This window comes from Phalacrocorax carbo, chromosome 3 (genome assembly GCF_963921805.1).
Source record: "Phalacrocorax carbo chromosome 3, bPhaCar2.1, whole genome shotgun sequence".
Classification (NCBI taxonomy): Eukaryota; Metazoa; Chordata; class Aves; order Suliformes; family Phalacrocoracidae; genus Phalacrocorax; species Phalacrocorax carbo.
The window spans coordinates 48,257,409-48,271,781 of record NC_087515.1 but is presented as its reverse complement, the minus strand read 5'-3'; the positions used below and the strand labels follow the sequence as shown (position 1 = coordinate 48,271,781).

General features: G+C 39.3%; 1 protein-coding gene across 1 annotated transcript in view; it reads left to right on the top strand.

Annotated features, from left to right (window-relative positions):
* LOC135310081 (protocadherin Fat 4-like) overlaps nt 1-14,367 on the top strand; it is a 25,883-nt gene extending 11,516 nt beyond the window's left edge. The window contains exons 13-27 of the mRNA XM_064448546.1: nt 807-986; nt 1,598-1,817; nt 3,462-3,598; nt 4,303-4,446; nt 6,219-6,463; nt 6,894-7,003; nt 7,719-7,853; nt 8,408-8,544; nt 9,163-9,360; nt 9,690-9,784; nt 11,103-11,258; nt 12,076-12,273; nt 12,900-13,025; nt 13,442-13,652; nt 13,889-14,367. Of these exons, the coding sequence (XP_064304616.1) occupies nt 807-986; nt 1,598-1,817; nt 3,462-3,598; nt 4,303-4,446; nt 6,219-6,463; nt 6,894-7,003; nt 7,719-7,853; nt 8,408-8,544; nt 9,163-9,360; nt 9,690-9,784; nt 11,103-11,258; nt 12,076-12,273; nt 12,900-13,025; nt 13,442-13,652; nt 13,889-14,077 (2,481 nt within the window). The 3' untranslated portion in view covers nt 14,078-14,367. The remainder of the gene's footprint in view (nt 1-806; nt 987-1,597; nt 1,818-3,461; nt 3,599-4,302; nt 4,447-6,218; nt 6,464-6,893; nt 7,004-7,718; nt 7,854-8,407; nt 8,545-9,162; nt 9,361-9,689; nt 9,785-11,102; nt 11,259-12,075; nt 12,274-12,899; nt 13,026-13,441; nt 13,653-13,888) is intronic.
* The last annotated feature ends 6 nt before the right edge of the window (nt 14,368-14,373 follow it).

Here is a 14,373-nt window from a genome sequence, read left to right as displayed (position 1 = left end):
AAGCTGCTAGTTACATCTTCAAAAAGCAGCACATTGATTGTGTTTATATTTTATATAGCAGGTACCTTGCCTTTGAGTTTACCAGCTGATTCATATACATTCTCTTTAACAGCCACAAGTGCATTCCAATCTAGACCATTTTGAACATTCAGCTAAATATAGGTTTAATTGCCATACCTATTTTTAATGTCCCCGGTTAGTTTAATGGAGAAGAGTTAGAATAACAGTTCCCAACCTTAAAAATTGATTTCCATGTGAAATATTTAAACAGTAGGAATTGCTGGATGCCCTGTTGGATCAAATAACTTTAGATCAGGTCTCAAATGGCCTTGCAAGCGAAACACTGATATTTACTGTCAATCTTAATGCAAATAACAGTTTTAAAAAGGAAGAAATAGATTATTTATTTGGAAAAGAGTAATTATTAGCTCAGAAAGAAATGTGATTTTGAAGTTGAGAACATCCATTGAGTTTCATAGGAGTAGAAGCTACTAAACATGAATAATTCCTCAACAGCAAGTCAGACATTTGAGGTTAACATTTGGCCCGTTTGAAATCATGGTGATTTTTCTTCCTGCAGATTGCTGCTGTAGGTACAGACATGGGAGGGGAAATAGTTCTATTCTGTAAATTAGCGAAAACAAGAGATTATTTCTGTGTGCTGAATGAGTTGTATAATTTTGATTTTAAAATGTCTATACTATTGTAAATGTATGTGGTATCTGTTACTTTCCCCCTTTCACGTAATTCAAGTAATTGCAGCTAACCAATGTCTCTAACAGCCTTTAACTGTTCTTCATCCACAGAATTCAGCTGCTACTCAGATCATCCAGCTGGAAGCTCAGGATAGGGATACCGGTAGAAATGGTTTCCTAAGATATGGCATTCTCAGTGGAGACAGACTAAAATTCAGGATAGATGAAGCAACTGGAATTATTTATTCCACTGCCTCCTTTGATTATGAAGAGGAACCTACAGAGTATCAGGTTTGCTTTACATTTCTTAAGTAATTTCATTATTCAGAACTCTTTCTCTTTCCCTTGGATAACAGGTGACACTGTTTCACTTGATTTTGCTGGAACATTTTATGCATAGCTTTAGAATATGAGCATCTCAAGATGTGATGCATTATTAAAGTGAGACACTGCCTTTAGGCTATAATGAAACTCAAGCAAGGCTCGTTGTTCACCTGTCCTACAAACTCTCAAACATGTCAGCACATGAATAACTTCAAAACAACAGCTCATGTATTCAGTGTTGTTTGTTTGCTTGCTTGAGACTGTACTGGACTGAGATCGTGCAGATAATGATTCTCGGTTAATCTTTTTTTATTGTCGTTGCCACTGCTGGTTATTTTTTTATGACCTTATTTTGCTTCTGGCAAAAATATTGGTGAATTTGATGGTTCTATATAGGAAGACTTTTTTATTGACTGAATACTCTCTAAGTTTCAATAATCATTTAAGGTGAACCTCAGAATTTGAATTTACATTTCTGATAATATTCCAAAGTTTAAAATTTACCCACATTTTTTAAATCCTTATGCAAGTATCCATTTATATGATTTCTCAATTACCATTAACTGTGCAACTGACAGGTTGTGATATATGCTGAAGATGATGGAATCCCTGAGAAGAAAAGAGGTTACTGCACAGTTGTCATAAAGATCATTGATGTTAATGACTGGCCACCTGTCTTTGATCCAGTGACTGAATTCAGCGTAAATGAAAATGCACCTGTGGGATTAATAGTTGGAAAAATCACAGCAATGGACAGAGACACAGGAGACAATGCCTTTGTTATCTACAGCCTTACAGGTAACACGGAATTTTCTCACTGTGCTGGAACAACTGTCACTTTGTTGTCTGAGCAAGCTGATCTAGTTGAAGATGTCCCTGCTCACTGCAGGGGGGTTGGACTAGATGAATTCTAAAGGTCCCTTCCAACCCAAATCGTTCTATGATTCTATACTGTTACAAGCATAAATAGCATTATGTGTGTTATCTCCTAACTCCTTTCCACATAAGCCAGGAAGGTTTGCTTTCACCTGGCTTGGTATTTTACTGATTTATGCTGCTGTGCCTTTCAAACTGATTGAGTAGGAACTTCTTTTGCAGAAATTACAAATTGTTGTGCTTTTAATCATACTTTTAGTTATGTTAAAAATCAACTTTAAAAAAAATTTTAGCTATTCAACTGCTGTAGCTGCAACCAGCAGGAGTAATTTTGATGAAAAAAAAAAAAAATGCCCATAGCTTTCTTGAATGAGGAATACGGGTCTAGGGCCTAATTCATCACGGCCTTGTAGAACCCGTGTCTCTGCGTCAGGTATCAAATGCTGCTAAATTAAGCCTCTCCTCAGCCTCTGGACTATGAGCATTTTACAGCTAATAGGAGCAGATGTACATGGTATCACAAGTGAGTCAGGGACCTGATTCACTATCGAGGGCTGCTGGAGAGCTGTCATCTTTACCCTTGTGCTGGACGCCTCTACCTCTGCAGCAGAAGTGCCACAACAGGCAGGAGGTCACCTACTCTGCTACCTCGGATCTCTGCCCAGGCTATTAATATAAAGTGCCTTCCATTTAATTTTACATTAATGTGCCATCTTGTGAACTGCAGTGACTGAGAGCTCTGATTCACCCTTCCTGTCACATTTAACTCTGGTAGCCAATGACATCACAGTTGTGAAGAGTACCCCTTTTGCCACTGCCCCTAAATCTGACTAAGATGAAGATTTTGACCCCTCTGGACCAAAGCCTGCAGGACCTGAAATAGTTGTTTTTGCTGTATGGACCATAAAGATTGATGTGTATACAGTATATATGCTTTTAGAATCTTTTATTTCCAATATGCATACAGATTTGTGGTAGCTTTAGACAAGGGTGGCCAAAACCAGTAGAAGTCACTGCCGGGTCTTTCGGCAGTCAAACCGATTTCTCTTTAGATCTGTGTGCCATTCAGTCCACCTTCATTAGAGACAGAGTAAATTCAATGATGTCTCCTCTTAGACATCTTGGCAGGAGCACTGTCTTGTTACAGTGCTTTATGACTGTTGCAACCAGCAAACATGAGACTGAATGCACAGAAGGTCAGAGGACTGTAGAAGTCCCTGGGAACACCTCTGATCTCCTCTAAGAGTTGCACAGGCTTGGAGGAACTGCCTTCCAGAGATTCACCTCAGAACTCCATTGTGCTGTCTATCATCATTTGCATGCCTCAAGTACTATTAGTTTTTGAGTGTGACAGATGTATCTGCAAAACTAGTTAACCCATTCTGTTGGGTTGCATTTCAAATGCTCGTCCAATCAAACTATTTTCTGTTTTTTCTTCTACATTTTGATATTTAAAAAATTGTTTTAATGAGCTCAAGACACAAGTAAACATATAATTTAAGAGTGCAGTTAGTTACATGTTTCTAAGATGTATTAATTGATAATGCTTCTTTAAATGTTTCTCAGGTGGTGGAGGAAATATATTTGAAATAGATGAAATACATGGCAACATCAAGATAAAGAACTCTCCAGACTACGAAACTATGAAAAAATACAGCCTTACAGTAAACGCAATCAACAATAAATCTGCTCCTTTCCATCAGGTAAAAGACCATTATTGTAATGAACTATGACTCTTCAGAGTGGATTTTGAACTAATGGGAGGGAGATCTATTAAAGGCATTTATTGTGCAGAATAAATTAGTCACATAATCATGTTTACGGTCAGACTTTTGTGACCTTTGTCCACACTGAGTAGTACTATACTCCTTAATTAGCTGAAATACTTCATAATCATGCATGGTAGAATTTGACCCTGAATCATTTGCAGACTAACCTGTGTTGGGGAACTGGAATTCTTGCCTGCTGCTATGAGTACTGTAAGTGCTGCGATAATTTTTCATGGGAGAAAAAGTAATTTTCACCAAATTGTTCTAGTTCTGCTGTATTTATTTTATTTGAAAAGATATTACACATTTAACAGAACTAGAACGTGTGTGGTTCCCTTAACTGCATCTAGCAGCAGCAGTAGGACGTGTTGGCCTCCTAAACACGTCCTATTCTTACTCATTCAGACACTTTTCAAGTAGAATCCTACTGCAACATTGAATTCCTGCCTCTCTCGTATTAAAATCCTGTCGCGATCTCTGATGTTGAGTTCACAAAATGAAACCAAACACAATATTTTACTACAGTGTTTTCAATGTCTAATTTACACTTTTTGTTGCATACGCAAATAACAAAAAACATATCGCTAAAGAAGTCATTCTAAATATTCTAAAATGCACAAAACCATTTTGTTTTCTAGGCAACTACTCATGTCACTGTTGTAGTGACTGATGTGAACGATAATGCTCCAGTATTTGCTCAGAATTCCTATTCCGCTTCTATAAACATGATTAATCCTGTAGGTGCTCATGTCATAACTGTGAGCGCTACTGACAAAGATCAGGTAACTACTACTCTCTGATTTTGACACTGCTCTAATCTGCAGAAAAAATATATTTTTCTCCATTCTCCAGGCATGAAATAACAAATGTAGCAGAAAGTGAATTCTGATTGACTTGCAGAACTGGGAATTAGAAATTAGGACTTCTGATGTTTCTGCCTGGACACTCATGTACTTCCTGTCTTTGAGCATATTTCTTCAGCTATATCTGCCTTAATTGTTCCCCTTAGTATGCAGAGTTGAACTGATCTTTCAGAAGTATACAAGGACTGAAGCGATTTAGTGTCTGTGAAGTTATTTGAACTTCTGAAGTAGAAGAATCTGTAAAAGCTGAACATCATCTAGCTGGCTTGAACATGGAAGTGTCTGCTTACCAAACACCTCTGCAGTGTCGTACCCCAGCTAATTCTGTCCCCATTTTTAAAAGTGATTTTATTTGATATATCTGTACTGCACCCATCAAGTAGTATCCAGGCACTGGCAGAGATATCCAGTAGTCAACCAGATCACCATGACAAGATCACCACAAATTATACCATTTAAAAGATAAAACATCTAGAAGTGACAACAAAATAGGTGCAGCAGGTGTCTTCATGCATAATTTTGGGTAAAATAGCTGCAGCTGTGGTATATTGCTGCAAATAATCTAAAGGCCCTTTTTTATCATCCTTTGCAATGACTTCATATAGAAAGTGAAATTGCTTATGAAGGTTGCTGGGTTCTGTGAGGTCTGCATTGAGACCATAACAAAACTCATCCTTCAGAGAGTATGTCTGGTCCTCTGCTATGCAGAGTGGCACTCATTCTCCTGGTGCCACCCTTTCAGGATTCCAGGGCAGAGTCCAGCACTGAAATTATTACATGTTGCCTCCATTCCTCCCTTTTCCTGAAACACTTATAAATCCACAGCCTACTTAGTGACAACGGATGTGCACAATAGGGTTTGATCCTGCTGCGCAGAGCCATGGAAGAACAGCAAAGAATGTTTTTCAGAAATACAGAGCAAAGTGCAGTAGAGCACACCCTAAGGGTTTGTCAAAATGGCTTGCCTTGGGAAAGTGAAGTCATGTGCATAGAGTAAAATGTGTTCAGCTCTCCTATGGCGGGCAGGAATAGGGCTTACCCCTGCAGCAGCGGGGAAGCTGTGCTTCTCCTCAGACTGAAAAGTTTCCAAGGGACTTTGACTTATTCTCATTGACATTGCACCTTTAGATGACTCTTTCACTACTCTGACTGTCTTCCTCCAAACATGTCCTTAACTTATTTTCTTTAGAGACCCTTTTCACACTTTTGCTGTGTAACTGGCCAGCTGCTTGTGAATTTTCTTTCACTTTGTGTTTTTATCAGCACCCATCCTACTACAGCTAACCCAAAGTTTTCATTCTCTAGATAAATTCACCAGAGACATTTAGACATTGTCAAATCTCATTTCAGTGTTTATCCTACCCTTCAAAATGCACTCCCAGGGCACATAGTTTTGTTTAGTATTGCTATGGGATTTTTTTTTATCTTGGAACATCAAAATTAATTTGGGGGGCTGGGGGGCTCTGCCCTTTGGACCTCTCCCCTGCTGCTTCTCTTGTGTTACAGCTTAAGCACAAAGTAGCTCTGAGCCTGTTTTTTTTTTCTCGTTATTTAAAATACCTCTGGGACTCTGTCCATTTAAGCATGGAAATAATGAGATTCCAGTGAGTCTGTACTGTGGGACCTGGGGCACTGAAATAATGTGGTCCTGCAAGCAATGGTTACATGAAGTTGTGTTTCCTTCGTGGCAGGGGCAAAATGGCCTTGTCGAGTACTACATCCTCCCAGATAAAAATTTCAGCCCCTTCTTCCTAATAGAAGATATGAGCAAGGGGAAAATAATTACAACTGGAAACCTGTCTAGATCTGGAGAGATCCATTTAACAGTGATGGCTAAGGACAAAGGCTCTCCATCTTTAAATGACACTGCTGTGATTACTCTTAATGTGTTTGACAACCGTCCATTTGTTCCACGGTTTAACGAGAGCAAAATCAGGTGAGGCTTTCATACTAAGTTATGTAAGTGGTACATATTCTCCGGGTAGTGGAAAACATAGTAAAGTTTGAAAGTTGAAGCTAATTTTCATATTCTTCCATGCAGAAGAAAGGACATCAGTTGGTTTTTGGTTTGGTTTGTTTTTTTAAATGTCCAGGAAATTCTGCAATGACGGTGGTCCTGTGATGCGAGGCATCACCTTTCATTTCTTATTGTGCAACTTGTATAAGCCTGACTCCCTTTCCTCTTGCACAGTAATAAAACATTCTTCCTCAGCCTTTACTCAAGGATAGACAAATGTCTAGCTAGAAAAGTGGGGGAGGGGACAGGATTTTCCACAGAGGACTCACCCTTAAAGAGTCCAATTTCAAAGCCTGCCAGTGCAACAACCTCTGCGAAATTTAACGTTATCATTTGTTTTCTATATTAGCATTTCCATTTTGGAAAACACAGGAGTGGATTATCTCATTTATGCTTTTACTGTGGTTGAAACTTTAGGAAAACCGATTGATTATACAGTTGTATCTGGCAATGAAAAAGGTGAGTACTATTTCCCTTATGAGTTAAAATAGCTAAGATAACAGAATAACCTGTCTTTTGTGTGGCAGATGTTGCTGTATGTGAATGAGGATATGGAGAGCCAGGATTAAAACTTGTGTCATTTTTTAAAAAATGAAAGTACACAAAGAAATACTTTCAGACCTCTTCAGCATGGACTTCAGTAATCTTTTTTGGCTGAAAAGGTGGTGGTAACTTGCAGAAAATGGATTCCTGTAGTCTTAAATTAGGATAACTGGCAGTTCTGAGGGAGCCAAACCAGAAGTTGTTAGCAAGCAGCTTCCTCCCTGCCAATCACTTTTAATCTATCTTTTCCTTCCACTTGCACCTATCTTAGGGCATCTGGCCTCCTTCAGCTTTTGCAGCTGTGATGCGACTCCATTTGTGCATAAAAAAACGGAAATAATTAGAAACTGATAGAAAACTTGGAAATCGGTGAAAAGGGAGTCATGCAACAAGAGGCTGCAACTCTGTTTTCTGAGTATGTTGCTCCTTCAAATGTTTAAGGCCTGTTTGGTCTGGGATAGGACGCCAGGTGTGATGCCTTTGCTGCTCAGGCAGTGGAAGTGCTGCATTTCACAATCTTAAGAGCAGAGCACCCAGGGAAACATCCTAAGAACAACTACAACACAAGAGGTAGGAGGCATACAAGTGAAATGGTAGCTGTAACAATGAAGGTGCATGTTTTTTCTTTCAGGTCATTTTAGATTGGATCCGAAAAGCGGTCAGCTGAGAACAGCAATTAATTTGAACTATGAGGAAGTTTCTCAATATGTGATTTTAATTGAAGCACGTGAAAATCTCTTATCTGCCACACAAGTCCAGCATTCAGGTAACTTTTTGATTTGAAGGACATTCCAACTTAAATCAGGGGCAATGAACACATCTTCTGTGTTTGCAACCCAATATAGGAATCATGATTCTCTTTAACTGAAAAGTCTGATGTGCAAGATGAAAAGCTGAAGGTCAAGGTTGTGCCGAGAAAAGCAGCAGCCTTCCTCCAAGGGTGCAAACCCTCACAGGGCCCTACCGCGGTCTCAGAAAAGGATGTAAGAGCTGGGCATTGGACTCCTCAGCAGGAGCTGGAAGAAGCCACCTGTCCCTTGCCTGGTTCAGCACAGCCGGCTGGAGAGGGCTGAGAGAGGAGCAGTGCTGTCACCTTTAACAACTTTAACAAGGCAGTCCTTGAACTGCCTGCTGTCACTGAAGCCCCAGAAGGAGCAAGAGAGCGCTCCTCTGGGCACATCCCTGCTGCGTTCCTTTTCTTCTCCCTCTTTTCCTCACATGCGGTAGAGATACTGCTGCGAAGCCACGGCTTCACCCGGCCTTTGAAAGTTGTGCTTTGCTGGTGTTTGTTGTTGCAGTTAACTTGTGTTTGTTCAATAGGTCTGTTTGCTCAAAATGTGGTAATGCTGACGGTCTTGGTGCAGGATGTCAATGAAGAGCCAGCATTTTTGAATAATGCCTACTCTGCTCGGATACCCAACTCTGTGCTGTACAAGTACCCGGTTATTACAGTTCAGGTGGAGTATCCTTCTGCGTTCCTCATGAGGACAGAAATCTTTTGAAAGATTTGGATTTCTTACTCAGTAAAACCGGGTTAAAGGAGCTGTTAAATCTGCTCTCGAAAGCTTGAGACGGATTCTGCCCACCATCCAGGTTTAACATCAAGCTGGTGAAGGATGGGGTGTTCAGGGAACTGGGCCATACGTGTCCTACCAGCGGGTCTATCAGAAGAGCTACCCAGCCTGTTCTGACTCCTGCTGCTGTTAGTGATTACACACTGCACAGTCTACCCTTCTCTCTTTGGCACTGTTAACTGCTTTGTTTAACTATCAGACTCAAATGAGAAATGAATCACAAAATGGAGCAGTTCTAAGTCTGGTGTTATCCCTTAGTTCAAGCCTGCTCCTTTTATGCTTGCAGCTGTAGAATCCTCCAGATTTTATGGTAAATGTATTTCCTGTTTTATACCCTTGTGTCCGATTCTGATAGTTTGTGCCCCACTTTGTTTAGCGCAAAGAGAAAAATACAACAGCGCTGTCGTACAAATAGAAACTGCAGAGTTTTGTGACTGAAGAGCAACGTGCAGCCCAAAAGCTACAAGCTGAATTTCACAAATCACCTTTTTTAAAACCTAGGCCACAGATCCGGATTCAGGAGACAATGGACTTCTGCTGTACAGCTTAGTGAATAATGAAATGAATGAATTTGACATCGATGAAAATACAGGGCAGATTTTTACAGTTTCTGTAGCAGGAAAGGCTGGAACGTTTTATCTGGAAGTCCAAGCTGCAGACCAAGGCACAGGAAGCCTCATGGCCCGGACAACAGTCAATGTAAGGAAGATTGCTGTTTATAGTCCTGATTTGCTTCCATGTCAACACTCTGTATACAAGAAGGGCTAGGTTTGGTAATGATAAAAAGAAATTTACTTAATACCATACAGTAAGGCTGTCAGATTTACTACATACTTTCAGGCCAGAATTACGAAGCTGCCATTTCCATTGACATAGAAAAATATGTTGGTGTGAAGACAGACTTTTAGAGGGCAATTATTTATATCAGAGGTTTGGGGTGTGTGTGTGTTTTGGTTTTCTTTGTTTGTTTGTTTGTTTTTTTTTAGAATGCTTTAGAAAACATTACATGTGATTTATTTATTTACTAGGTAACCGTTGATTCTAGTTCCAGTAACAACATCGTGGTGGTGGTACTAAATCAGAAGATCAATGTTGTTGAAAGAAACCTTGCTGAAGTAAAAAGGTATTTTTGAAACTGTGTAGCTTATTCTGATATAATATCTAATGACAAATTTAGAGTCCCTTTGAGATGATGGCCTACAGGGGAGGTGATACAGGCAGTGCCCGTGGAAAACTAGGCCTTCAACTTGGATGTAGTTCAGACTAATTTAAGGGAATTCACAGGAATCCACCAGTTTTTACCTGGTAAGTCTTCGGCCTGAGCTGACAAATGCTGAAGAGGTCATTGGATTAGACGGTTTCGAGAGGTCTCTTCCCACCTCAATGTTTCTATGATTTTTAACATCCTAGGATAAAGTTTTTCATGCATAGCAGGCTCAAGATACTAATGTGCAGGCAGACAGGAGAAGCCGCAGACCAAACCCACCTTTGCTAGAGATGAAAAATGCCCCTTGTAGCACAGCAGCAGAGCTTCTCAAGGAGCTATCAGCCCTATGGCACTAGGGGATTAGCTAGCAATATGCGGGTGGCCACACTACAGTTGGAAAGATAGTTTGGCCTTTTTGGCACGTTAATGAAGACACAAGATCTTTTGTTTGATTACATATAAACATATATTTACATTGGAAATATTGACTCGTGTGCTTTTGAGGGGAAATCACTTTGAAGGATGGAAAAATGAGTTTGTGATGTTGACACTATGACGGCACCAGTTCCTTGTTGGTAAATGTCAAATGGAAACCCTAGAGTTGCTCTGTCACTTTCTTTGAAGCAGCTGGTACTGACTGCTATCAGAATGATGGATTAACTGGGCTGGTGGTCTGATCCAACATGAAAAAATCTCACCTCTACTGTTGATCATACCCAATAGGTATCTCTGCCTATATTTATGAAAAATAATGTCAAGCATGAAATGACCCATATGTTGCTTTGTAAAGCAGGACTAAATGTATGACAGACTATGCAATACTGGTTATGAAATCTAGGTCAAGAAAGGGTTTGTCATCCTGGTTATGAAAGGATTTGTTAACCCTTCCTTTATCTAATTAATTGTTCAGTTATACTAATGGCACCTATCTAAGAATTTCCAGGCTCTGTACAAAAGTTATATAACACCTGCTAATGAAAAGTATCTTTGCTTACCACTGGGAGACAGGACTGGATTTTTTTTTTTAACTTGCTACTCAGTCACTCAGCAATATTGGGCAAATAGCTTAATTCCTTTGCTGATGATAATCGTGCATTTTTACATGCTTAGATTAAAATATGAAATATCTGCAAAGTGTTGTATTAAATACTACTCGTCCATCATTTCACTTCCAGAGTAGAAAGAATTTATTGTTTCCCAGTTAATTTAAAACGTTTTCTTAATATGATGGCAGGGTCCTGGAAGATAAACTCGCATGGAACGTATACATTGTCGATGTTCATTCCAATGAGTTTGAAAGAAAAGCAAGAAGCAGCACTGATGTAACCCATGTAAAAATTGTTGCTTTCGGTGAGGCAAACCAGGAAATACCTGCGGAAGATGTAAAAAGGTCTGTATGGCACAGTCTGTCTTCTGGGCGTCAGAGCTGTGCAGCTAGGTTTTGTGTCCCTTAAAATTATTTATGTCTTGGACTGGGAAGGTTTAACTCAAATATCAGTTTATCTGAGACTTATGTCAAGGCTTAGATGGAATTTTTAGAATTCAGAAAGCTTTCATTGTTTATTGAAAGGTAGTTTTTGGAGTTTGTCAGAAACCTGAATAAGGCTGTTTCATTGTGCAAAATATATTTAAAAGTCAGTTTTAAAGACAACTGAAGCAGAAAGAGAATAATTGAAATAGATATCGACTTCACTTCAGAATTGCAGAATGTTGATCAAAAACTTACATTCTAGGTGTATTTTACATTTGTTTCATAACATGACAGTGGTATGAATGCACATTCTTGTAAGGGCAGCTGCTATTTAAACACCCCATTTCTAGAATCAACAGCTCTCTTAAACTAGTAATTGTTTGTGGCTAGTGTCACTGATGGAGTCTGTGGTCACAGGAAGCAGACTCCATGGATGAACCTTTTTCCCTGAGGGAAGTGCTATTGGTATCTGTAAGACTATATGTGTTTGCCTTGATGTGGATTTAGAGGATGCTGACCTCTCAAGTTCAATTTTCCAAACTTTGCATCATTTCAGTTCATAAGCAACAGGGCAGGTTGCTAGAAAACAGAGTTTGTCTTGAATGAAAGGCATGGCAAGTTGGAATCTTCAGAAAAGGTCTTGGTGGGACAGTGGTATTCTGTTGTTTTCTTTATTACTCCTCAAGCCAAAATGAAGGCCTGATAAATCAACAGCCTTTAACTCTTCTATCTTCAGAAAACTTAGGGAGCAGAAGGGTAACATTGAGATAGAACTGGAGAAAATATTTTCAACATCTGTTACTGCTGCCATAGAAGAGGCTCCTGAAGAGTCGGCAACTCCTGAACTCATCGCAACAATCGTGCTCAGTGTTCTGCTAGCCTGTACCCTCATAATCTTCCTGGTATATGTACTTCTTACTATAAAAAGGAAAAGGTACAAATAGTTTTACTTTAACGACTTGATTTAGACTTAGAACTAACAAGTTGACTTTAAATGTCAACTTGAAAAATACTTATCTGACAAATTACTGATACTTGCATGGGGTATGGCCTAAGATTTGCTTTAAATCAAAACGACTGGCATGGTACTGTAGATATTAGACACAGTACATGTAGGTGACAGTTGGTTCCTTCTTGCGTTTGTCACACAGCAACAGCAGAAACAAATACTTTTAAAAACAGAAAGGTGGATAGCAGAAATGTTAACTGTGAAGGGGGACACAAGGAACTGTAATATATCCATGTAAGTCTCCTCTAACCCCACGAACGCTGAAATCAAGGGATGTTTCGCTGCTAACTTCAGTGGCAGCAGGACCATAGAGTTGAAGAAAACAAATACATTTCCAAGAGGGCAGTGGGTATTTACCCTGTTGCCATTAAATATGTAATCTAACAGTTGTGCAGAAAAATAGGAAATAGTCCAAAATAATCCCCAGAATAATACTGAAAACAAATGTTGTGTAGTAAACTTCTGACACAAAGTTCTGTTTTTAAAACAACTGTAAAGCCAATCTTCAAAAAGAACTAACAATTTTATTTTAGTGTACTACTTATTTTCAGAAAGTATAAGCAACAGTATTTGGTTCAGAAGCGAGCTGAAATGATGGAGGGTATTGCTAATCCATGTGCAACTGACAAAAATGGAACTCTGAAAAGCTTAGAGAAACCAGAGCGCCCGAACGATGTGTAAGTGGAATGCTGATATCACAAATTTATATAACGTAGCATATCAGAGGATGCAGTTCTAGTTTATTCCGGTAACATGGGAATTTCCTTGTACTTTTCACTAGTGTATAGGTCAATTTTTGAGAATCCTTTCAATTAGAAGTTAAAAATTCTACACTTGAAGGAAGCTAATATCTTTTAATCTTGTATTGAAAATTAGATGGGTAAATGCCTACTTACTCTGTAGCAAATTGTTAAGCCTTACGCAGAAAAAACCCTTCAGGATATGAGAAGATGCTTAACATTCCACTGGGCAAAATCCCAGTAATTTTGAGATCAGTTGCACATGCTGCACTTGGTTTCAGAGAGGCTAAGATTTTTGTCACTCAACTATTTTCAGGCTTAAGGTGTTATGGATTTCCTTAACTCTCTTTCAGGAAAACAGAAATGATAGCATTTAGCAACATGGAAGACACCAAAGCAGGTGATGCTGACAAAGATGTAACTCAGGCCTACGAAAAATGCCATTACCTTGAGACGCTACTGTTAGATTACAACGGTGAACATGAAGAAAATGCAGCATCTGAAAAAGCTGCTGAACCTAGAAATGTAGATGCCCAGCCCGCTGCAGAGTTCCCAACAAAACTGGTAATTAGCTTTTCAATTGCAGAGAGTGAAGGGAAATACATTTTCTCATTATTCATTGAATAACGGAAAGAATCATGAAGTGAACCTGTGCTGCTCCTATAACTTGCAGCCTTAAAAACACTTTATTTGCAAGCTACAGAGACAGAAAATTATGTTATATGACTTCTACTGCTTAGAATTTGTCACACTCTACCATTTGTAGCTTTCTGCCTCATCTGCATTATGTTTTCTTGCAGGATTGCTTTCTGACAGATACAAACCAAGAGTCAGATCTTTCTTTAACACCGTCTGCCTCTGAAAAAGAAATTAAAGTAAAATTTTCAGAAGTGGCAATTATTTTGGATCCAGAGCCTGAAGCTGATGAGCCTGAAGCTGATGAGCCTGAAGCTGATGAGCCTGAAGCTAACGATGTGTTTTTTCAGTAAGAATGCTTGATAAAGAAAACTTAAGGAAAACCACAATGACGCTTATTGGAACAGTACATAATGAAATGAGGGATGAGAATATGGGAATGCTATCCAGATTTTAATTCCTGCTCTTCCTGTTGTTTGTGCCATAAGAGATGGACAAGGAGGAAAATAAGCAATAGGCTAGAAGGGCTGCAGCGTGGATGTCGCGCACCGTTCCTTTCCTCAATGCAGTGCAATCTTACTGTGCATGTGGAAATGGGCAAGACAATAAAAACCATTCCACAGGTGCTGCCTTGTCATTATTTTCAATG